Source organism: Hydractinia symbiolongicarpus, chromosome 4 (assembly GCF_029227915.1).
Source record: "Hydractinia symbiolongicarpus strain clone_291-10 chromosome 4, HSymV2.1, whole genome shotgun sequence".
Taxonomy (NCBI): domain Eukaryota; kingdom Metazoa; phylum Cnidaria; class Hydrozoa; order Anthoathecata; family Hydractiniidae; genus Hydractinia; species Hydractinia symbiolongicarpus.
Window position 1 is genome coordinate 23,627,738 of NC_079878.1, and position 25,238 is coordinate 23,652,975.

Consider the following 25,238-nt stretch of genomic DNA (forward strand, 5'->3'; position numbering starts at 1 on the left):
AGCTAAGCATCATTTTCAGGCAGGTTTTTATTGCGGTTCCCTTTTAGTTAGCTAATTATTCTTCCATTTCCACATTTTTTAACATTCTTCCCCCTACTAACTAGGTTTGTTTTCACCCTGCAAAATTTTAAAAAAAGGCGGATGTAGCACAAATGTGATTCTTTAATTAAGCACAATGTCAATTATCACTATAGCATCAAAGCTGAACCGAATCGCTGAATAGCCTCATGGCTTACTACTCTTCCAATATGAAAGCACTTCTCTTTTATGATCGAAATAGTCCCTTCTGTATTATCACACTTGATGTATCCGAGGTCGGCTGCCGTACAAAAGGCAGAAAGGAGAGACCAAGATGGCGACAAGAGCTGTGTAATTTGTAGCTAGACTTGTGTTATTTATAGCGAAGAAAGCTTTGTTGTGTTAACGTATAGCCGTTCATTTCATTGGCGACGAGGATAAAACGAAACAAACACAAAACAAAAACAACACAGGGAGACTGCGATTCAACAAGAATGGTGGAGCAGAGATTGAAGAAGTTTGATCCTGATATTCACAGGGACAATTATGATGCAATTTCAGATTATTGTAATGCATTCCAGTACGAATACGAAGCGATTGTTAAAGATCCACCAGCAGGAAGCGAGCCAGAGCAAGCAGAATGGATCCAACTCAACAAGAGGAAGGTATTTTCAGGAAGGTTGCATCCCGGAACCTTCAAAAAGACTTTGAGGAGGTCTGCAGAGGGGCGTACAATCACTTTTGATGAGACTGTTACAAGACTGAAGGAACGTGACCAACCACTGAAAAACACAACATTGGCAAATTTGAGTTCCACAAAATGAATCAAACAGCAGGTGAATCGTTTGACCTTTTCTTTAACCGTGTCAAAAATGAGGCGAACATGTGTTCATTTCAATGTGATAGCGACACATGTTATGTGAAAGATATCATGGTTAGAGACCAAATTGTAATTGGGACAAAAAATGATGACATCAGAAAAAATGCTCTCAACAACCAATGCAATTTAGAGGAGCTCAATAAAAATGGGAGGAAGCTGGAAGCAGCCACAGTTGGAGCTCAAAAGATAACAGCCAATATAAGCCAATGTAACCCGTGTAAACACACCTGGAAAATACTCTAAGAGAAACCGTGCAAGAGAGGACCTCTTCAAGAAAGAAGGAAAGAGGAATGGATCTCCACCGATAATGCCCAAATGTAATGACTGGTCATCGAAACGTTGTAAAGGAGGGAAGAAGTGCCCGGCATTCAACGAAAAATGCTTTAAATGTGGACAGTATGGACATTTCAAGGGTTCAAGAACATGCACGAAAGGAAACAGAAAGCATAAGCAGACTAGGCGGGTAAACGACTCATCAGCAGAGAGCAACTCCGAAGAGAGTACAACAGAGACCGAACCGTCTGAAGAATCTGAGGTTGAGCAACAGCATGTCAAAAGGCTAGTGTATGCAGCCCGGAGAGTAGCAAAAACCCGAAGAGCCGCGCATAAAACAAGAAAAGCCCCACCACCCAAGAGATACGAAGTCACTGTTGGCATAAAGGAAAGAGTGGTTAAGGCCTATGCAGATACAGGCGCAGACATTTCTATCATGTCAAAAAGGATGGCAAACCAACTACAATTATCCATTGCAAAGACTTGCATCAAGATAAAGCCATATCGCACAAAGAACATTAAATGCCTAGGACACTACACTGGACCAGTTATGTACGGTGAAGTTGTGGCAAACGTGCGATTTTACATCGTCAAAAGGGACTTGGAAACTCTCCTCAGTGGTGCAGTATGCGAGGAGCTGGGAATCATCAAGTTCCAGGGCCCAACAAATTCTAACATCCGCAGTTTCAACGTAGACAACACAAACATCAGAGCAATACTCGCACAGGGTCACAACATAGATGACTCTTCTCCAGTCGCGTGCGCAAGCAGGACAACAACGGATGTCGAAAAACGATACCCTCAACTCGATCTTGAATCACTCGCTGTGGATTTTGGCCTTAAACGATTCCCCCACTACATTGCTGGAGGACCAGGAGTGGAAATCATCACAGACCACAAACCACTGGTCAGTATTTTTGCAAGCACCCGAATTGGTTCAATTCGAACAGACAGAATAAAACTGCGACACCAGAACAGTACCTTCAAAGTATCGTGGAGACGAGAAAAAAAATCCTGCGGACTTCTTATCCAGGCATGCAACACCCATTAACAAAACGTCATGGCAACAGGAATCCGACGAACTGAAAAATCTGTCTGGTTCCTCCAATACGCCCCCTATACAGAAGCCATCTCCATGAGTCGAATCATCGCAGAAACCAAGAAGGACGCAGTGCTGCAGTCCCTGGTCAAGTGCATTCACCAGGGGTACATTCCAAAGTCAAAGAAATCGTTGGAACTTTACCGTAAGGTCTTCCACAAGCTGGCTATATCGGACAAAGATCTAATGCTGCGTAACGACCGCATTATCTTACCACAAAGTCTTTGGTCGAAAGCTTTCGTTGAAGCCCACCAAGGAAGCCACCCTGGTATGAGCAGCCTGAAGAGAAGAATCCGATCACACTTCTGGTTTCCCAGCATCAATACATTGGTCCAGCAAGCAGTCGAACAATGCGAGACATGTCAGCTTTTTACGCAGAAGACAACCAAGGAGCCACTTTCACCACAAAACGTACCTACAGGCCCGTGGGAGGACGCATTCATCGATCTGTTTGGCCCGATGCCAGACCACAGATATGTCTTAGTAGTCTTGGACAACTACTCACGTTTCCCAGCAGCCAAGATTGCTCCGACAACCGCAACAAAACCAGTTCTAAAGGCCCTCGAAGATATTTACACGGACTTAGGCACTCCCGAACGTCATCGCACCGACAATGGTCCACCTTTTAACTCAGCTGAATTTGCCAAGTTCCCTAGTGAGAACGACATCACGCACGTCCTGACGTACCCGTATCACCCACAAGGTAATCCAGCAGAAACATTCATGAAACCACTCAGGAAAGCTATGAAATCAGCCTTCCACGAGCACAAGAGCAGAGATACAGCACTCAACCAGCTACTAACATCATACCGTGTAACACCGCACCCGGCTACAAACCTCTCACTCGGTGGAACCATGTTCCATAACGGATACAGGAAGGATTTTCAACGAACGCGATACACTACGAAGGAACGACAAACGGCATAGGACAGAGATCTCCAACAAAGAAAACAACGGAAAGAGCTGACAAACATATCCCCGAGACGCCAATCATCGACCGTTCAACAGGGTGACCTAGTTCTCGTCATCAGCAGTAACAAAGTTTGAGCCCGTATATCATCGAACACCCTACTGGATCTGCGAAATCAACACCAAGGGCGTAGTCCTGAAGCGATCGACCGATTTCTAACGAATTCGCAGACACAAAGATGACATCAAGGCATACCACGAAAGTACAAAGGAACTAGTAACACCAGTTCTTTCTGACCTACCGAAGAAATCAACAACATGGATCTTCGATCGAAATGAAGAACTAGAACACGGCCACGACGAACACACTGGTAGCAACAACGACGAGTTGATCACAGAAGACGGAAGCGACACCGACACGATAACGGATGACGATACAATAGCCTACGAAGGAGACACTTCAGACGCAGAACCCGAAGAAAAGATGACAACAGCAAAAAAACGAGAGAGGCGACCTCCGAGACATCTACAGGACTATGAACTTTAAAAGTATATATTTACATGTAAAAAACACTTTCTGAAAAGATGAGAGTGATGATGTTCCGAGGTCGGCTGCCGTACGAAAGGCAGAAAGGAGAGACCAAGATGGCGACAAGAGCTGTGTAATTTGTAGCTAGACTTATGTTATTTATAGAGAAGAAAGCTTTGTTGTGTTAACGTATAGCCGTTCATTTTAACACTTCTCTTCTGTATTTTGACACCTCACAACTAAATTAAAAATCTGGTATGTAATTTTACACCAGCGGTCTGTTTTTTCTCTCCACTTTTCACAAGAAGTGTACTTGGCTAAAACACATGCTCAATTCACAAACAGCTTTATATTGTAGCAGATCCCAATGTTTGTGCATAAATAAAATAATACAGAGCAGTTATAATAGCTCTTCGTTTACATTTGCAGTGATGAGCGACTCTGGCTATCTGCATGGCAAAAGCAAAGATTAGGGAGCAAGGTGAAGCAAAGTTTATTTGTAAATCGAATAAATAAAAAGGCATCGATCCATCGTCGATATAGTTTAAAACCTAATTTATGTTTCCAGTGACCTAATCTCGGGTAAAGCAACAAATCCAACATCTAAAGTCAAAATTTTGTTGACTTTGTTGATATAAAAATTTTTGATCATTTTGTGTAATGTAATGACATCAAATTACTTGATGTTTGCTTGGGACATTGAAATGACATGTTTTCCATTGTAGTCTGCATGTTTAAGCAAAATTAATATATTAGAGAGACTTAAATAGGACTGGCTACTCTATATATCAGCTATATTTAAAATGTAAATGTGTTTTAGGATTTACTGTGTGATTCATTAAGTACCTTAAGGTAAAAACATTATCAGTTAACAATACTTAAATTATTAAGTTACAAAATAAAATTTGTGTCAAATTCTCTTAACGAAACAGTTTTAATTTTTAGACTAAGTTTGGTAATTATCACAAATCTTAAATTTTAGTATTGCCGTCATGTTAATAAGCATTTGTTTTTGTTCAGCATGCTATTTTTTAAAAAAAACCAAAACTGTTTTCAATTTTAGACCAATTTTGCCCTGCGTCTACATTTAGCTAACGAAAAATCATAATTTTAAATCATTATCGTTCAGCACACTTTTATTTGCCAGATGTGTTTAAAACAGAAACAAGATCCAGTCACGTAGTTCAACCCAGAAACCACTCAGTACAAATGGAACTCTTAATGAGGCATATGATTGCATGTGACGCAAAATAATGATCTAAATGACTACATCAGCAGGCTTCTCATTTTATAGATATGTGCTTACGTGATCAATCACGTACGCCAGTTGACCACATTATGCAATTGCGTAGCGTACCTAATTTGCTCCGAGCATCATTTTTTAAAATGGCTATTTATTTTTTTAACAACGCACGTGCAAAGGATGTTACGCATGCGATAAGGCCTCATTCATTTTGTGGTGTTAAAGTGGGGGACATTTTGAAGCATGAACCCCAAACATGATGATTGAGCGTCTATGTATAGCAATATATAGCTTGTCCAAAATAGTATGCATGACTATGTTATTTTCATAAATTTATTATTCGTATTTCAGGTCATCACAAGGAAATAGGCAAAAATATTAATTAATTCGGAAAATTTAGCTACATTTTAACAAAATTTTTGTGGCATAAAGAAAAAAATTATTAAATTCGGACCTACTATGGTTTCCAATTTTTTTGTTAAATGAAGAAACTATCTACAATTAAATCCATGATAAAATGTCTGTTATGCCTGAAGTTCAGTTTTGCAGACTTGCTTTATCCGTGCTGCTCCATCTGCGTTCACCTCTGCATTATTTAATAACCGCATGGTTAGATTTCTCGTGTAAGACCAGGTTACCAACGACAAAGGGGCCAGGTAAAAGAGATTTATGTCTATTCATAGTTCTTAACTAAATCAAGAGTCTAGGTCAGGTTGGCTATGAATAGGCTTGCTCTTGGATTAAAAGGACCAGGATTATTCAATAATTCTGAGAAAGTGCTTTACCAAGAAAAGACTGTAAACTAAACATTGCTAGCATCAGAGTGTGTGCATTTATCAAGATAAAGAACCCACCACACATCGATAAAACAACAAGGGTTTCTTTTAAATAAGACTATTTTTCATTAGGAAGTACAGTAGACACCCGTTAATTCTAACACGCAAGAGCAGGGTGCCCACTCCTCCTTAAATTCCTTAAATCACCTAAAAAAGAAAATCTTCTTAAAAGTACTTAATACTTAAAAAAATTAAAATTTGAGCTATTCTCCTTAATTTCTCCTTATTTCTTCTGATCGTAACTTTTTTGGAAATGTGTTCATGGATTGTTTATCACCTGTAAAATAAGACATATTTCTCTGTTACCTGAAATCCTATATTTTCCATCTTTCAGGGAATAATTTATATGTATATTTGTATAATATGTATAATTTTCTTATAATAGAACATAGTATGTAACATTAACGATAGAAAACTAAAATTGTTTTTCTCTTTAATTATCCTTATTTTTTATTCTCGATCACAGCAAAATATTTTTAAAAAATGTCAATTTGTCTCCTTAATTTCCCTTAATATCCTTACTTTTGTTCTTATTTTATTACTGGTCACCCAGAAGAGAATAAAATTATTTGTTCGAATTAACGAATGTTCGGATTATCGGAAGTTCAGACAAAACAAGAATTTAATAAACATTTAAAGGTTTTATGCTTATATAACTTTATTTCAACTTTACTACAACTTTTTATAAAAATCTTTTGACATTGTTTGCTTGGCGATGGGCAAGGTCTCCAAATTCTTTGTAAATTTATTTTATTGGAAATGCCAATTTAATTAAATTAAAGAAATTTTGCAACTATTGATGTATAAAAATAAATAAAAATGAAAACATATTTTTTATTTTTCCATAAGATTTTATTTATCAATATACAAAAGTTCGAATTAACGAGCATAATGTAGCCTTGGAACTAAAAATATTATTTGAATTAGCGAAATGTTTGAATTAGTGGAGTTCGAATTAAACAGCCTAAAATATAATATTTTATTAAACAAAACTCAAGGGGCTTGGGAATTTGTTCGAAATAACGGAAAGTTCAGATTTAGCAGCATTCGAATTAAGCAGCATTCGAATTAACGGACATCTACTGTAATCTGTCAACGGAGGTAAGCTGTTCTTTCCGTTCCTCACGTAATTCAGGTACCCAATAAAAAATGAGAAGCCTGCATCAGCCTATATGTCATATTGTTGCAAATATTGCTGATATTTAGTACTATCATCAGGACTTTAAAGGGTATCAATTTCATAAAATGTTATATGAATATTTTTGCGTATATTATTTATATTACGTGTGAGGAGTCAACTTGACTTAACGGAGTCCAAAAATATAAACTTAACAACACTTGTTATCATCTATCTTGTTGATGAGTAACTAATTATATCTACACTTTAACTTATATAAAAAACGGGGTTCCTAAGGGACTTAACATTTGTACATGTGTGTACCTTCCAAAAGGCCTACATAAACTTAGGCACCTATGAAGGAGTGTCATGGAAGTTCTATGGGAGACTTGGTTTCAGCTACAGAATGTAATGGTTAATATAATAAAAATTAGAAGCGGTGCCTGTTAACTTTCTAGGCGTCTAAATTCTTGGTAATCGATTGACAGTTGTATAAAAGCTTAGACTGCCTTTAAATTTTTGTTGTTTGGGTCACTTAGAAAATGTTGAATTTCATTGTTTTATCTTATTTTACTTCTTTATAGATGTTAGAAAAATTACAACAGCTATCAAAGTTATCATTAATGACAGGATTGGTGAGGCAATGCTTCCTAAGCACATCAACAGCAGCGGAAAAATATTATGTGCAAAAGAACTATTTAAAAAGGTGGGCAAGGCGAGACATGAAAAGGAGAGAACTTTTCAAAGACTTCGAAGCCGAGAGAACTAGTCTAAGGGTTATTCATAAATCAGATGTTCTGCCTGCAGCCATCAAAATGCAAGCAGCTGAAGATCTCGCAAAGTTACCACGTGACAGTTCGATTACTCGTATAAGACATCGATGTACATTGACTGATCGTTCAAGAGGGAACGTCATTAAGTATCGAATTTCTAGGATTAAGTTTCGAGATTTCGCAGACAAGGGATGGATATCGGGTTATACCAGGTCCAGTTGGTAACTGTTATGCAAAGTTGTTGCTACTGTTTAAAAGCCTGCTATTTTAACTGATTTATATACTATATAAACAATGCGTTTATGGATGGGTGCAATGTAGCGATACGTAAAGATAAAGAAATCCCACCTCGTTAAAGTGAAATATACTCCTGGAAATTAAATGTACTAGAGTACACGGAAAGTTCCTAAAATGGGAAAAAATTCTAAAAAAATAATTTTACAATTTTCGAAATATCTTGTATTAAGTTTAGTCACCATAGTCCAGCCAAGTCCTTAAGCTTGTATTAACAAAACCTTTGTTCACAATGATAACTGAGGCCTTCTGTTTTGTAAAACACCTCCATGAAAAGAATGTTTTGATCTTAACTAAAAAACTACACATTTTTCTGGAATACGTATGGGAATCCATTTACCAATCCTCGTTCCCAGGGATTTTTTCTTTTAAAATCCCTTGGAAACGATGGTGCTCATTTACACCTAGGCGTTTTAAAAAGTTGCGACTTTGCGAAGTAAATAACAGCAAAATTTACCACAAGCATTATTAAGTCAATGGTCAGATCGTGTATTTCAATCTTCTCCCCAGTTTCCGAGATGTCACAAAGAGAAAAAGATGCCTGGGTGAGATTGCATGTGTTTAACACTAAAAATTTGTGTCACAAGCACACAAGTAGGTAGAGTAACACATGTCCAGTTACTGTTACTGAGTCTTTACGTCACGTTATTTGATTCCTTTCTTTTCTGTTACACTTGTTAGAAATCCACTGATATACAAACAAAAAGCTTGCTAGTGAAAAAAATAACCAGGATGTTTCTGGGTTTTTTACGACCGTTCAAACATAAGCCCTGCTTAAGTACCATTTCATATTTCTGACCGCAACTTGCACTTTACGTTAAAGTGAAAAGAACTTGCGCACAATGTTGCGCAACACCTATTTGCCTTTCGCCTGATTGGTAGTATTTTTCCTTATTTCTACCCCAGGGGCACCTTGCTTTTTGACATCAAGAACATCACGCCGTTTCCATCTATGAAAACATAAAGGGCCGGGGCGAGGTTGGAATTTGCAGCGTTAATGTATTTTTTTAAATATGTGTTTTTGTGTCCTGTAAAAATGTATCTTATAGAGTCAAACATGTTCACCAAAAAGTATATTGCATTGTTATAGAAAGGTACTACATAAAAATGATATTTGTCATTAGCATCTAGAATTATTATTTCTGAAGGTAACTGTTTGTTTTGTGTCCAGAATTTAAATGTGCCAGTTTAGTATTTTTCTCATTTTGGGAAGTAGCAGGGTACTTGGTCTGCGTTTTGCGCTTGTCGCGATTGCGCCGATCATGACATTCTGTGTTTTATTATCTGATCGGCTCGGATAGATTTGATTACTTCTTTTGTTTTATGGGGATCAAAAATAACATAGGAACAGAGAAGGAAATGGCGAAGGGGTAAGACAGTGCAGTCAGACTGGTAAAACTGTGATGTGAAGGAAATACTAGCTAATGTGATACTCCTAAATGTAGATGAACGTTTTTTAATCATCATGTCTGGAAATCCTGTTCTAGGTAGGTTATTGTCTGGCCTCTTTTAAGTTGGTTACAAAAGTAAACAAACTTTTTAATGATTCTCCTCTTCTGTAGTTTGTGGTTTCCTTTTCTGTTGTTTGCCTAACTTAACCTGTAACCTGCACATTAGAGGCAACGAGACAAATTTATGGGTTTTGATGAGCCATTGCTGATGTCATCAAAATTTTTAAAACCTTTCGTAGCTATATATCCTCATTAACCACTCATCAAAAGCACATGATCATATAAATTTTCTTATCAGCAGTTTAAGCTCTACACAATAAACGCAATGTGAAAACAAGGTTCTTATTTATTTTTTTGTGAATGGGTTGCTGACGGCATCAAAATTCAAATGACGCTTCTTTTTCATTTTTATTCTGCCTCTATGGATTTTTCCATGGGCTTTATTACTAACTAGTCTATATATTAATACAAAAGTTGTGTTCGTCTGTGACTGCCAAAGTGGATATCTTCATTTTCTTTTGATTTCCCTGAAAATTTATGTCTAATTTGTTAATGTTGCTGACGTTAGGACGCAACCTTAATGCATTTACAATCTCATCAATGCGTTTGATAAGATTGGTAAAACCATTGCATTGCACTTAAAACTTTGAGGCCAAATAACTTGGAAACGAGGTGACGTTAGTCATTTTTCACTGTGTGAGTAATTAAAGACAACCTGGGACTAAATTGGGTAAGTTTCCCTAACCCGGGTCCCTGAATTTGTTTCCGAATGGACGGGTTAATGACATCATCAAAAAACCTTTGAATCCTAATATCTCTGCAATCGTTTGTCAAAGATACTAGGCAATGGTTATATATATATATATATATATATATATATATATTTATAGCGGGTCTTTGCTAACATCAGCAAAAATCTCTTTAGGCGTTCGTCAAAAACATATGATCCTATACATTATTTTGACCAGTGTTTCAGCCTCTACACATTACAGACAAAGAGTAAACAAATTTTGCCAATTCTTTTTTATCTACACTGCACTGCTGACACAAAACATCTAAAACAACCTATATTTTCTTTGTCCTTCCGCCTAAGTGGATTTCTCCATAGGCCTTATTGACTAGTCTTTTTATATTTATTATTCTATTTGTACACTACTCTTCGTATAAGGAGTTAATAGTAACAATTTAAGTGTTTTTTTCAATGTTATACTGAAAACTTTTCTGTTAACGATGTTTAGAAATTAGGAAAAATAGAAGAACGGAATGGAAAAAGAAAAAAAGAACAAACTATTGTCGTAACAGAGAAAAAGGCACTCATGGAAATATTTTAATCACCACTTTAAACATTTTCTTCATAGAGAGTTTGCAATGACATCATTTTACGTACTTTAAACCCTGCATATACTTTGTCACTTGTCCCAGCATTCTCTGCAAACAGCAAAATTAACTGAATTTTTCCTGTCATCTAGTAGTTGTAATGTGATATAGTGAAACCAACTATTATTAGAAAACCCTATTTTATCATGATGGTCACAAATACACATGAAATAGGCTTATAAAGTGTTTTCGTTTCAAAGTTTACCTCTTTGTTATTCCAAGGTACAGCAAGTGAAAAGTTATGTGCTTAAGGGAAGCAGAAGCAAGTACTGACTTTATTAAAATATCTTCAAAGCAGAAATTCCAAATGAACGCCAAGGTGCCTGTTCTTATTCCACCTTTACAAGACTTCTAATCCCCCCAGGTTGTTGCTTATATTGGTCTCACACTTCGTAAATGTTATCAGTGTGTTATCAATTGCTTAAGACATTTTTGTGTGTGAGCGCATGCTATCACATATACTCTTCAGAACGTTTAATCTCTGCAGTGTATTAGTATGCATATTTGTGGTACGTTCTCACAAGAGCTCACAATGTAAAGTATATAAAATTTTTAGGACCCTTTCTTTTGGCTGGAGATGTAAACCAAGCTGCCATGTTTGCTGCGCATTGTTTTCAAGAGATTTCAGACCATGACATGGAAGTGATTAAGAAAATCTTAGAATGTAACTGGGAAGATGAATTGCAGATGGTTGCAAATTTACTTCAAAATCCGTTTTTAATTCCAGAGGACATTCGCATTGACTGCTTGATACGCGGTTTAAATGATATTGATACACCGTATTATATTTTATCTGCTGCATTAGGTGTACAAAGACTACAGTTAAACGAAACAGATGAACTGGAGTTGCTGAAGTGTTTAAGATCAGTCGTCTTTAACGAACAAGGTGTCATCTCCATGAGAGCTTTCATTGCACTACAACCACATCTGAAATATCCCACAGACAATGATTTGTTTGTTAAAATTTTAAATATGCCAAAATCTTCACTACACGATAGTGCACTGTCATGGATGGTGTTACAAACTAATGATAAAAAAGACTTGCTTAGCACACTACAAAAAGGGAATGTACCAGATCATTTAGTTTCAATGGCAGAGAAAAAAATGGATGAACACTGTGAAAGTTTGGCTCATGGTAATTTAATTTTTTTCTGATTAAAAGTCGCGTATGTGCATGAACTTATGGGTAATTTTCAAGTGTAGAAAGAGTGGCTGATATTTCTGCTTATACTATAACTAGCAATAGTAATTTCTGAACTAATTGGGTTTGTAATAAATTTGGATAGGTATGCCTTTCAATCTGGAGTATGATGGAGCTAAGTATTAACATTGTACTCATTAGTTAAAAATTAGGCGTCTATAGTGCAGAAAATATGACGAGTTCTGTCTAAAGCTTAACGTAAAATTTAATATATTTTTTTGGTAAAAAGGCCTGTCTTATCTGGTAGGTATGCAATAACATTAAATTTACCACAGCGTACTCAAAGAGCTGGGGATATTACCCTAAAAATTTTATGTGTAGCCGTGTAACTTGTTAATTGTGTTAATTTTTTTTACGTAACAACAGCCCTCATTTAGTGATTGAATTAAATGTATGCATATATTTTACTCTACATAAAACTGCTTGAAGATAATTTAACATTATTTTAATATTGAATGTTACAAGGGGATTTCAATAAATTTTTATAGGTGAAGAATCTCCTGTGTCAATTGAAGTATTTGACTATATACCAAACTTGATTGATTTCGAAGCTATGCTGGACAAAGAAGAAACGCTGGCTGAATTTTTTGAGGACTTGGATACTGATAACAATAACAAACTTTCAGCAGATGAAGTGAAAACATTCTTAGAAGATATTGGGAAAGATGTAGATATTGAAGAAATAGTAAAAGAAATGAAGTCGCTTGGTGTAGGTGATGATTGCAAAATTGATAAAGACGGTTTTATTGAAATGATGTTCCCAAAATTTAATATCCAGTGAATGGTAAAATGTTTAATCAGCGAATATATACTGTGCCAAAGATTAGCCATTTAGATTGAATACAGTGAACACAGTAGCTGTTCTACATTTTGTTCTGATTTGCAGTCGAACTGTATTATACTCAACCAGTCTATTCCGACCGTTGGAATTTTGCATCGATTTGTAACAGGTTCTGTGAAAATTAGTCTTAGAAAAAGGCACGTATTTTTCTCTGTATGTTTTTATTCTTAGAACCTTATTTTGCATATATAAATCAATATTTTGATTTTTGATTTTTAAAAGGCAAAAGAATCATTTCGTGTTTAAAAATGTCCTCGTGTAGTTTCCGTTATTGGTCTTTGTTCTTGCCATTAGGTCAACGGCTTGAAGTAACCAATTTAACCTTTTTCTCAAGACAAAACCTGTTTCTAATTCTGTTTTGTTAGTTTTTGCTTGTACAGAGCTCTACTTCTGAATTGCGATTATTTAGTTATGAATAAGATTTATACATATTATATATAATATTAACTAAAAAACTAACTTTATTTTAACTGGTGTGTGGTGCTGTAATGTAAATGCTTAAGATATTGCATCCTCTCAAAAATTAATTTTGTTGATCAGCAAGAAAATCTGGGAATTTTAACATATATTATTTAGATTTTTTTTATTTATCTCGCTACTAGACTTTATATTTATTTTTCTTTAAATTACAGCGAAGCATATATTTTTTTAAAATTACCTCGTATCAGTTCGTTGTGATCCACTAAAGTGGTCCTTGTGGTGGCAATTATTTTCTCGTCATGTGGTTGCCTTTGATGCACTTATAGTTATTTTTGCATTTAGTATTATCTAGGAGGATGGAAATAGAGAAGGAGAATCCAATTCTGTATTGTTTTTAATAACAATGGAATCATAGGCTCGTGTAGCTCGTCCAAGTCTTTTTTGCTGAAAATATGATAGACGTTACTTTCTCCTGACAAACTGCGCTCGAAAAAACCAACTAATTGGATGCGAAATTGACCTTTATTGTACTTATTGTAACAATTAAACATTTTAAAGAACTTGTATCTTGGTGTATCAACAAATAACATTGGAAGCTTTCTATTTCTACCCTTCTAGGTATTTACAAAATTGACAAAATAAAAGAATCTAACTTAACTAAGGCTCGCAAAAATCAGGCATTTCTCTCTCAAGGTTAACTGGAATAAAGTATTAAATTGAGTGTATATATGTATATCTATCTATCCTTAATTGTTTCACTAACGGAAAGCGTGAATTTTGAATGATGGAGGAATAAGAAAGAAACCATGATGAAACAAATACCATCTTAACTCAAATCTTTCTAATTTCCTTTGAACAACTGTCACTAACACTTTAGGGTGTAATCAAGCGCGTTCTCAGTAGTCGGTAAGCGACTATTCCTTAATTTATTTTTTAGAAGAGCTTATTATATTCACTACAAAAAATAGAACTTATAGCCCATTTTATGCAAGTTGTGAAGGAATAAGAATCCCAAAAAAACCTAAGACTACCTGGATGAAATTTCCATTCGGAATTTAGCGGTCCTTATTTTACATTTCTGGATTACACCCTGCACTTATGAAAGCAGGGTGTTGCCAGATCGGTATTATTAGTTTTATTGTCGTTTTTTTTACAGTTGAATGTTGCTCTGTAATTTCCGTTTACTTTTTAGTTTCAAAGAAATTTTTATTGTTAGATTTTTTTACGTAAAAATCTTTTTGTTTTTACCGTTAGTAATATAGCTAAATTGCGGTTTGTTGCGGGAAGATATCAGTAAAGAAAAAAGACTAAGATTCGTGCGCTTTTTTTAATACGCTTAATGTTTGTCGTAATATAGGTATAATAAAGTTTTTTAAAGAAAACCTGCAGTAGTGACGTGATAAACGTCATGCATGTCGAACACGTTGCCGACACTAACTTTTTAACACGACGCAATTTTGGTTTATATTGATGTAGATTAAAAATGCTAGCGAAGACTAAAATAACCGTAGCCCGCTCGTAGCGAAATCAAGGGCGACTTTTTTTTTAATAATCTCTAATCCTACTTGCAAATGACAATATAGTAGATGCAGCAAATCGCAATATAACAGCTTTGTATGTCGAGAGTAACACCAGAAAAAAGATAGCATAGAAAATGAAAAGCAGAAAGGGCTAAGCAAGTGGCAGTTTTTGATTGCTCTACTTTCGTTCCAGGTGACTGATTGCTGGTTACCAATGTATTATAGCTTCATGCGCTTTTGACGAACGTTTAAGGAAATACTAAGGTTTGCTGACGTCAGCAAAGTCCCCTCAAAGTACAAAAAATGTTTCTTTAAAAATTTGTATACCCGTTGCCTTTATAATAAGGAAATGATATTGGATTGTGCATATCTGACTAAAAATGTCAGAAAAATATTCGACAATTCTTGTTTTTGTTTTTATCACTCGCTTTTTTGCGAACTGTTAAAAAACACTTAAAACAACTAGATGTTAAGTGGGCATTCTAATATATAACACACCAGACGAAAATTTTGTCACTTTTGTCCGACATCATTTTGTCCGCTAAGGTACGTCACGTCATCATCGGTAAGTTTCATCAAGCATGTTGATCGTGCAGACCGAAACAAGATTCAAAAAATTCTAATTCACTAAAAATTAATTTGTGCGATTTTTTTAAAATTAATCTACTTGGAATTCTTCTCCGCATTTGATCTCTTTGAAACATTCGATGTCGAAGATAATGTGTAATTTTTTTCCACCAAAGTTTTTATTGCGTAAAACAAGAATGTAATTTTTTTTCTCATTACGTTATAAGACAAAAAAAATATTCAAATCTCGAAAAATTATTTCGTGAAGTTTTTCAAATTGTCGATTCGTAATTTTTTAAGCGCCCGAGTTTTTTCTCGCGCATTGTATTCGTCGAATATAGTGGCGAGAATAAACGTGGTTTATACAAAATTTAGCCAAATGGTTGTTTATAAGAATATTCGCTAAATCATTACAAACATTATGTTTGCTGAAAAATTAACATTAATTTTTTGATGATTCTAAAAAACTGTACTTTTCCTAACGATAAGGCTCACTTTTTCTCGGAACATGATATTATTTTTTGCACGTTTCATAATTGATACATTATGCGGAAATACTATTTGAAAGAAAATACAGTCGATAGCCTGTAGAAAAATCCACGGGTTCGCCCGTCCTTTTTATACTGCATTGCGTGCGTATCGCTTCTCGCGCAGCTAAGCTACCATTTTGCGTGACAGACAGAGACGTATACGGGTATTTTAATATAGATAGGTATGTTAATTTTGTCCGTCTGTGAGTCAAAATGGTAGCTGGAAGTGGTGACGGGTGAACTCTCATGAAGCTTTACAGGTACTATAGCCTGGTGATGGCTGATACTTACTTGTGACGTTTCTGTTTATGTGCCTGTTTCTGGCAACAAAACTCTGTTCTACATACGATCTAATTTTGTATGTTTCTCACAAAACTGCTGGCATTACTACTAGGTAGACCAAGATCCCAAGTTAGGGGAGAAAAAGTAGAGGGGCAACCAGTAAGACGTGAATTTGTCGTACTTTTGACTAAAAGAAAGCTGATTATATTTGTCCAATAAAACATGACTTGTGATGTTCTAATGATCTAGGTTTTCCTAACTATTACTACAAGTTTGGCGTTGCTACGACAACAGTACGTTTTGTTTTGTTTTACAAACATAAAGAACTAAGTTTAAAACATGTTCACAGCATTTCATGTAATTCGTCATGAAAATAAACAAATGCATGATCTATAAATAAAGGGTACATTAACAAGCTATTTCAAGCTATCTGTAACTTTTAATGCTCAGTGGAAAAAAATGGAAGTAGGAAAGTCAAACAGCGTATTTTAACTTCCATCTTTCTTTTTTCTGCATTGAGTGCTTCCGCATTCCTGCCTTCTCTTGCCACAAAATATGCAATTTAGCCAAGTCATGCCTTTATGCTGGATGTGTACAAAACATTTCTGAGAAAAATCGTCTTAAAGGAATAACCCGCTACTTTACCTACCGCAAAGGTATAACTGTTTGTTTACTTCTGTGAGACAATTTTCTCGAATTTTTGCACAATTTATGTTGATAATTTACCGAACAATATTCTTTTAAACACTTTGTCGACCTGGACGTAATGTCACATTAAATTTCAATTAAAAGCCTAAACGGCTAGAGGTAAAGTGGACAATTGGACGCGTTTCTTTGCCAGCTTTAACGAAAAGAATTTCCACATCTTTGCGAGACTTCTTTCATTGACTTTACATACATAACTGCATGTACAAAAACGAATCAACGTTCTTTTCTGCAATTCAAATTAACAGTCAATAATACTATCATAGGTGGCTCTGTAGTCGATCTTAATTAGCCTTAGTAGGCTAATTAAACGGTATATTGAGATAATAATTCCTGCGAGGGAATCCCAGGTTCACAACCACCAGAAGTTCCAAAAAGGAGATATGCTGACATTAATATTATTTAACACATTTTAATAGTTTACATCTTATCAAATAATTTAGTCCGTGACCAGACTACTTGAAGGTCGTTTTTTCTTCTTTCAACATATTTATACCAATGCAGTGAAAATGCAGGACACAACCAATCTGATGTAAAACAGTTTTGTGAATTTGCTAAAAGGATAGGATTAATATGACATGGTGAAAATACTAGCACTATATGAGAAAAAACATCATAGGATTTTTACTTCCACTTTTCTTTTTTTTTTCTTTTTGCTTCCGTACTTCTTGCTCATGACAGAGAAGTTATCGACAGGCAGCATCATGCCTCCATGGTGACAAGAACATATTTTTATTTGTACAAAACATTTCTAAGAAAATTCAACTCAAGGGAATAATCTGCAAAATCCAAGTCGGCTTGTTTTTTTTCGATACGAGCTTTTTTACTTTCGTATTATTGCATCACTCATGTTGACAATTTACCGAACAATATATTCCTAAACATTTCGCAGACTTTGATTGAAGAGGGAGAACATTCAAATTTTAGAGAGCCAGGGACAAAAGTGTGATGAGAAACCTATTCTTTCGACGGCTCCAACGTAAGATATTCTACATTGTTTCGCAACACTCCGTTGGCAAGATTCGTCTAAACAGCTGCAGTTTGTGACTAAAGAAAAGAAAACTCACCCTTTTTTACCTTTGTTACTTTATACAAAATATTGCCTCAAATGTTTACATAATTTCCAAGTGACATCCAATCATATGATCCCATATAAGTTTGGTAGGAGGTTGGGTGTATACAGCTTGTATAAGTTTGCTATAAAAATGCACTTTTTTCCTATATGTGACAAACACGAAGGAAAATCAAGTTTTTAGGCAAATCTAATCTAGTTTCATTGAAAAGCAAGATTATCTCAGGTTTTACGCTTGCTTGCAACTCGCCCATAAGGACCAGAAATACCAAAAAGGAACAATACTTGTACATATTTGTACCAAGATCGGAGGTAGAAAAATGCAGGACACAAAGCAATGTGATGTAAATTATTTTTGTGAATTTGCTAAAAGGATATGATAAATATGACATGGTGAAAATACTAGCACTATATGAGAAAAAACATCATAGAATTTTTGCTTCGACATTTCTTTTCTTTTCTTTTTGCTTCCGTACTTCTTGCGCATGACAGAGAAGTTATCGACAAGCAGCATCATGCCTCCATGGTGAGATGAACATGTTTTTACTTGTACAAATCATTTCTAAGAAATTCAACTCAAGGGAATTATCTGCACAACCCAAACCTGTTTTTTTCCTTCTACATGACCTGTTTTACTTTCGCATCGTTGCATCACTCACGTTGATAATTTACCGAACAATACACTCCTAAACATTTTGCAGACTGTGACTGAATGGTGGCATTACTTTGAAATTTAAAGTTTTTGAGCGTTCTGAGAGCAGTGTAACGAAAAACGTATTTTTAAAAGGGCTTCCACGAACAATATTACTGCAATGTTTTGCAATACTTGTAAAGTTATATAAAATCTCGTCCTAACTTTTACATAATTTCCAAGTGGCATTCAATTATATCATTCAATACAAGTTTGGCGAACGTTTGGGCGTTGAAGTGCATATAGATGCAATAAGCGGGTATATGTTCGACCAGTAGTGTGTGAACGACGTTGTTCAAATTACCAGACATAAAGTATTGGTTGAAACTTAAACAAACCGCCATTATGAATATTACCAATCATTGCCATAGCAATTAAACTTTTAACTAAGAGAAGGAATCAGGTTTTCAGTAAAGCCAAATTTATAATTTATAGACTAGTCACAACAGGGGAATTTTTTCTATTGAATGTTTCTGGTTAAATTCAAAATACGAGTCCAATTAAAATAGTGATATATTGTATTAAAATGTGAATAAACTTGTTAATAGTGCATAAAACCACTCCTTGATAAAACGTTATATATAAACTAAAATTAGTTGAAAATGACGTAAAATATAAATCTAAAAAGATAAGCAGTTAAAAATTGTTTAAAATCTGTTGTTCTGTGGTGAATCTCTTGATAGTCATATAAACCGCAATTAAAAAGTATCCTCGAATCTGATGAATTTTACTCTCAACACGTACTAAAATCAAAACTTTAAGTATTGGAAAGAAAAAGTCGCTATGTCCAAAACATGAGCAATTTTGTGAGATTATTCGCATATTGTTTCCTTTATAATCTTTATATTAGAGGTCACATAGTTAAAAATGGTGCCCTTCTGTTGCAACAGAACACATAGAATCAAAAATGCAGAATGTCAATTTGAAAGACGTATATAAAAAATATATATTGAGCCTAAAATAACGCGAAAAAAATTCATTGGATTGTCGAAGGTTAAATTACTTTTTAGCTTGAATGATTAAACCATTCTTCTTCTTCTTTACAAACATGTCAGCTGTAGATTGTATTTGCTGGATATCTGGACAAACAAAAACAGGGGTGACGGCTCTATAATGAGTTAGCAGTTCCGTTCTTCCGTCATCATTACGACCTCGTATTTTAATGGCAACTGTTTGAAGTTTCCAATTGAAAAAATCATTGAAGTTTTCAAACTCATGAAAGACAGAGCATTTCACTATTGTTCCCTTTATTTTGCATGGCTGTGATGTCCAATCAGCTGGTGTTGATTTTAGACAATAAACATTTTTATATTTTGGTATACAGGTCATGATATCGTAAGAGTAAGCCATACGTCGTTCAGTGATTGCTGTAGTGTTGCTGTGTATGTCCACATAAGCTCTCAGCTTGTATCTATTTCGACATTTAAGGGATGGCGTAACTCTGGAAAAAGTTTCTGAAAGGAAAATCAAATTCATGTTGCATTGTTGGAGATTATAAAAATGAATTATTTTAAAAATCCTATTTAATATTTTTAAAGTTGATACAACTTAATTGGGAAAATTTTAAGGGAAAGTCTATTTTTATTTTATTCAATATCAAAACAATTAGGTCAAATATCCTTGTTAAAAAAATTTGTTTCTAAATATTGTTCAAAATTATTCATTCACCAGTTTTAAAAACAAGAAAAGTTTTATGACAAAATATATATTTTTTTAAATTCCAGAAATATTATTTAAAATTTCTATACAGGGTGCGGTGGAAATCACAGTTTTGATAAAATTCCTAACCGTCTTATTTTTCGAACTTCCTTATCCGTTTTCTGTCTTTAAAAATGCGAAAATAACAAGAAACCAATGAGAATTTTTTTAGTAAAACAAGTATCATTGTTAGTTTTTGATATTGCAGGTGTGAGGTTTATTACGCGATAAAAAGTCGCTTAGGTTTACGTGAGCGTGGTAGATAGCACCAAATTAGGTAATTATTAGGCCGTTTCAACGTCAATCACATCTATTGAGGCATTTAGAAATGTTCAGAAACGGGTTCATGGGTTAATTAAAAAATACTCTCAGGTGAAGAGGAAGTTCGATCTCAAGAACAGGTTCAAAGATCAAGGGTTGATCCTTCACGATAAATGGCTGTACATTGTTTGTACATGTTGAAAATACCTAATAAGGAGATATAGGGATCTTTCAGACCTTTTATATTAATCCTTAGCAGATTAAAATGTTTCGCAAAAGGTAGAAAAAAACCAGCTCTTCAAAATATTAAAAAAATTCATTTTTTTAATGAATGTTCTACGCTCGTAATATCCTACTCAAAATTCGACACAGTGTGGATACAGGTTCCACACACACTTTCTAGCGATTCGCACTAATCAGCGCTACGTTCATGTAGAATAATGATGTCTATCGCTAACTAAATCAAGTTAACACATTGGTAAAATCATATCAAGTCCTAGGTTCACTTTAATATTGTATATTATATATTTTAATATTGTTACTATTTTCGCACAGCATATACGTACAGTTTCAATCGTAGGTGTAAAAAATATATAAAGTAGAATTTCGTCAAGGATAGTTCGAATGAAGTGATAATCTTACATAACCTTTAATACTATGAAGAGAGTAACCATGAAAAATAAATGATTGCAGATGATAAGCGAGCGAGTAAAGTTAGTTTTTATATAAATTTTAGAATGTGTAAAAATTTAAATAGTTTTCCTCACCGCGCCTCCATTTTTACATTCTGAAAATTGACAACAAAAGAAACTTAAGAAAAGTTGCCATTATTCTGTTTCACTTTTGAGAACCCGTTGATTACCGAAAAAACCGCTGACTGTGGCGACGGAAAATGAGTAAAGAAATCACTTTACCTGTTCGTGGTGTTGGAAGAGATTCCACAGCATAACATTGAGACCAGATTACAAGCAACCAAAAAGAAAAGTACTTTTGCATTTTCATCGCTACCTTAATCCTAGGTGAAGGTGAAGTTTCCATCAACAGAGACAACGGATGCTTAAATATATTTTTATTTCGTATTTCTTAGAACTTAAGTTGATTATTTGTCGCTGTTTTGAGTAAACTTTTCGAAGAAATTTAGTTTTTATTGACCCCCTTAAACGGGATTCCCAAGAATCGAACTCGAATCACGTGTTTCAGCGGCTTAAAGTCAGTAATTCACAGAACGGAATTGGAGTGCAGCGGAAAAAAGAAAGAAATGCGATGTCGGCAAAATATCGTAAAGATTACGGGACTTGTCGAGGCAATTTTCACTAGAACGACAAAACACACTAACCATCACCGAATATTTTTACTCTGAATTTCACACTGAGGTGTTTCAATATCTTGGAAAGTTAACGAGAATTGTATGAGCATAAAAGTCTTTCAAAGTTCTGCGTTGGCGGCAACATTTTTAAAGTTTTAACAAATATTTAAGGTGAAATTCTTCTCATTCAGAGTTCACGCTAGAATGTAGCTGTTTCACCTCACCGCAGTGTGACTAAATTTATTGTTCTTTTATATAGATTTTTATTTTGTGTATAATACCTTAATCTTCCCGTTCTCGCAGGAACGAAATCTGCAAAAATATACCCGCTGTTCCGTAAAACCATATTTTAAATATTCCCGCCATAACTTGCTTAGCCGCCATGTTTTACATTGGCAATCAAGCCACAGTCGTATCTACTTGAACTACAAATTTCTAGGAATTTTATTGTTTTTATTGCATTTATAACTTTCTATTTATGATTGGTCAAAACTAACCAATCAAGAAGTCGTATTTTACTTTAATAAAGTTGCTCTTTTGTAAAAATCCTTTTCATGCATCTAATTTTTGCACGGCCTATATGTATTTAAAAAGAAACCAAGAGAAAATACAAATGTAACTACAACAGCCGCCATTTTAAAAAGATATGAAAGTTTTGTTTACGTTTTAATGGCGAGCCATTGTCGTAAAAAGTTAATACTAAATTTAGGCTGCATGGAAGAAAACAAAGCTTACATTAACGTTAAGTAGACTCAAGATTCAAAGAAGAAATTATAAAAAGAAGCAAAAAAACTGTCTCCTTTTGCTTGAACACACTCTTTTATGTTCATTGCTTTCTGTAAATCTTTTTCCAGTTTAGAACGAGCTAGTTAGTTTACAAAAATGCAAATTTCAGCAAATTCTTAACCAACGTGGAAAGTTTGAGTGGTTTTTTTCTAAAAAGTAATTTCATTTTAAATTAAATAAAAAATCGAATGAGTCAAGTTGTGTATCGCAGCATTTTTACTACACGGAAGAATTTGTCATTCAAGCACTCCTTCACAGAACTAAACACTTTATTGGCTTTCAATTCATTTAAACATTACATTTGTATTAACGATGGAGAGCCAAAAAGCTGACATTTAAGTTTCTTAAGATTAGACGCTCTGTTGTCAGTTGTAATCTAACTCCTTGGTTTCATTAATTGAAAGTTAGACACGTAATATCAATGCAATGCCGTTCGTATGGCTATGGGTGTTTTAAAAAGTACTTACTCGTCATTACCCCAAAAAATGAAGAAAAAATCAACAATAAAAAACAGGATTTTCCGCTCCACCTCTAATTGTTTTTAACCATTACAAATTCCAGAAAAAACAGGGTATAGACAAATCAAAGGTTCACAAAAAGTCACAGTTCCCAGATATTGCAACATTAAATTACCTGCGATGATGCATGAGAAATTCCGATACACGATAGACTTAAGGGTTACGTAAAAAATAGAGTATTCATATGCATTACTTTATTCTCCTAGGATAGACGAACTGGAGATCTTAAAGAAAATTTGATGAATTTATTTTACACATGGTTTTGCTTATGTAGTTTTCTTTAAACTAGTCAGTAGTCCGTGAATAAATACACGGGTTTTCTATCATTAAGCATTTCGTGTTTCCGTAACACGACTTTTTTCTCGCGCGAAAACAGACAAACGGAATACGGCTATTATTAGAGAGACTAGTTGTTGCCCGTGAAAAAATCCACGGGTTCGCCCGTCCTTCATATTTACTCGTCGCGGCAAAGTGGATAAAAATATATCGCATTTGATATTCGTGTTTCCGTAACATCATTTCCTAACTCAGCGGGGGGTCCGCGCAGAGACAGACAGACGGAATACGGCTATTATAATAGAGATATCCCCCTTTTTTAGTCATCTTGAAACAAAAAGATTTGCGGTTCGCACCAAGTATTTAAATTAAAATAAAGAAATAGATATTAAAACACGTACACATAAGTCCTTGACAAAAATAATAAGAATAATTTAATGATTTGATTCACGATTCACCCCCCCCCCCCCCCTAATTTACGCCGTTTTCTTTAAGGCTTTTATGTGGACACATAAAATATTTCGCCAAGCCTTCATCCACAGGTCCAAATTATGCCGAACGGAAAAATTGACGCCAGCGGAACAAAGTTGAGTGAAACAATAAGATGTTTATTTACGCATTAGGAAAATCAGAATACATTAAAAAAGATTGTTATTTAGAAACAAGAAAACGCAAAATTTCGCGAGATTAATTTTGAAAATTTGCGAATAATGATTTTCCAAATAGTTCTCGCGGCAACTGGTTTTTTCAAAATTGACAAAATCTCGCAAAATTTGATTCTCTATAGTTAGTTATTCACTGAATCAGGCTTTGTGTTCATCCAGCATAAGAAGGTTGCTGTGTTTGTGAATGAAACAGGTATGCTATGATACCTTATATATTAGACAGCACATCTATTTTGCTCAGCCATTTTTGGGGTAACGAAAAACAAACTGGGTTTTTTTACTCTCAATCTCTATTCTTCTCCGATCACTACTTATGCGCTATCTTCTATAATTTTGTTGCTTCAGTCTTAATTAAGCGATCGTCTGCTGCGAAGTTGGTAATGCAATTTCATCTTACTGGAGACTTGGTGAGTTGGACAAATCCTAGACAAGCAACAAGTCGCAGGTTGATGTCCCGCCTATGTTATGCTCACACTGCGATCAGAATCCGAATAATTTTAATAAGAAAAACAACAATATTTTCTCAGAACCTAGTTTTATTGTATATAAATTTAATGTATATGCTTCAAAAAGCTGAAAAGAGAGCATGCCACATTTTTGCTAGATACAACTTTTGAAATGTTGCCAACGACAATAATAGCCACTATCTTCCTACGAATTCAGAAGTGAGTAACACATTATCCCCTTCCCCAGCCTACTACCCACCGACTCACTTTAGGAATCAAATCTTCAGCGGTAATTCACGTTATTGTAGTCTCCACAAAATTTTAATTTTACATCGCAATTTCTGTTCAACTATAACTTTTTTTTATATCTAATGGTGGAGAGATTGGCTCTCTTGTCCCAAGTAACAAACAAGGTATTATCATAGGTAGATATTTTCAGCGTAAAAATGCTAAGCGGCAATTGCCATCTCTTCACCAGTACCTATGCTACCAAAAATAATTTCAATATGCGAATTTTAGTTTCGTAAAAACCTGCAGTAAAAAAACAAGCTTTAGGAAACATTTTTCCGTTATAAGAAACATTCGAAACTGTTTATCTTTTATAAAAGGAGAGGTGAGTCACCTTATAAGGAGACGATTAAAAAAACCCACAAA

At 34.8% G+C, this 25,238-nt stretch overlaps 3 protein-coding genes across 5 annotated transcripts; 2 read left to right on the forward strand and 1 right to left on the reverse strand.

Annotated features, from left to right (window-relative positions):
- The first annotated feature begins 1,912 nt into the window (after window positions 1-1,912).
- LOC130641928 (30S ribosomal protein S14-like) lies at window positions 1,913-8,130 on the forward strand. 2 transcript variants are annotated; one of them, XM_057448949.1, is made up of 2 exons: window positions 1,913-3,963; window positions 4,138-4,183. In XM_057448949.1, exon 1 carries the CDS (start codon window positions 2,232-2,234, stop codon window positions 3,195-3,197), a length of 966 nt encoding a protein of 321 aa, XP_057304932.1. In that variant the 5' UTR covers window positions 1,913-2,231; the 3' UTR covers window positions 3,198-3,963; window positions 4,138-4,183. The 2 variants fall into 2 exon arrangements, with proteins under 2 accessions (XP_057304932.1, XP_057304933.1); XM_057448950.1 differs by lacking the exon at window positions 4,138-4,183 and adding an exon at window positions 7,489-8,130 and having other exon boundaries at window positions 2,236-3,963.
- A 791-nt stretch (window positions 8,131-8,921) lies between these two features.
- Window positions 8,922-13,685, forward strand: LOC130641929 (uncharacterized). 2 transcript variants are annotated; one of them, XM_057448952.1, is made up of 4 exons: window positions 8,922-9,458; window positions 11,022-11,118; window positions 11,356-11,934; window positions 12,489-13,685. In XM_057448952.1, the coding sequence occupies exons 3-4, from the start codon at window positions 11,394-11,396 to the stop codon at window positions 12,779-12,781; spliced, it is 834 nt and encodes a 277-aa protein (XP_057304935.1). In that variant the 5' UTR covers window positions 8,922-9,458; window positions 11,022-11,118; window positions 11,356-11,393; the 3' UTR covers window positions 12,782-13,685. The 2 variants fall into 2 exon arrangements, with proteins under 2 accessions (XP_057304935.1, XP_057304934.1); XM_057448951.1 differs by lacking the exon at window positions 11,022-11,118 and having other exon boundaries at window positions 8,930-9,458.
- A 4,613-nt stretch (window positions 13,686-18,298) lies between these two features.
- On the reverse strand, window positions 18,299-22,318 carry LOC130640685 (uncharacterized). Its single transcript, XM_057447203.1, has 2 exons — window positions 21,502-22,318; window positions 18,299-20,082 (listed from the first exon to the last, which is right to left on the reverse strand). The coding sequence occupies exons 1-2, from the start codon at window positions 21,623-21,625 to the stop codon at window positions 19,628-19,630; spliced, it is 579 nt and encodes a 192-aa protein (XP_057303186.1). The 5' UTR covers window positions 21,626-22,318; the 3' UTR covers window positions 18,299-19,627.
- Window positions 22,319-25,238: the final 2,920 nt, after the last annotated feature.

What these genes read in the sequence shown, in the direction of transcription:
- LOC130640685 (XM_057447203.1), bottom strand. Translation starts at nt 21,625, where the DNA reads ATGGAAACTTCACCTTCACCTAGGATTAAGGTAGCGATGAAAATGCAA. An exon ending in TCTTCCAACACCACGAACAG is followed by an intron (nt 20,083 to 21,501) that starts GTAAAGTGATTT and finishes TTTTCCTTTCAG; the next exon opens with AAACTTTTTCCAGAGTTACG.
- LOC130641928 (XM_057448949.1), top strand. Translation starts at nt 2,232, where the DNA reads ATGGCAACAGGAATCCGACGAACTGAAAAATCTGTCTGGTTCCTCCAA.
- LOC130641929 (XM_057448951.1), top strand. Translation starts at nt 9,437, where the DNA reads ATGTCTGGAAATCCTGTTCTAG. An exon ending in GTCTGGAAATCCTGTTCTAG is followed by an intron (nt 9,459 to 11,355) that starts GTAGGTTATTGT and finishes TAAAATTTTTAG; the next exon opens with GACCCTTTCTTTTGGCTGGA. An exon ending in CTGTGAAAGTTTGGCTCATG is followed by an intron (nt 11,935 to 12,488) that starts GTAATTTAATTT and finishes AAATTTTTATAG; the next exon opens with GTGAAGAATCTCCTGTGTCA.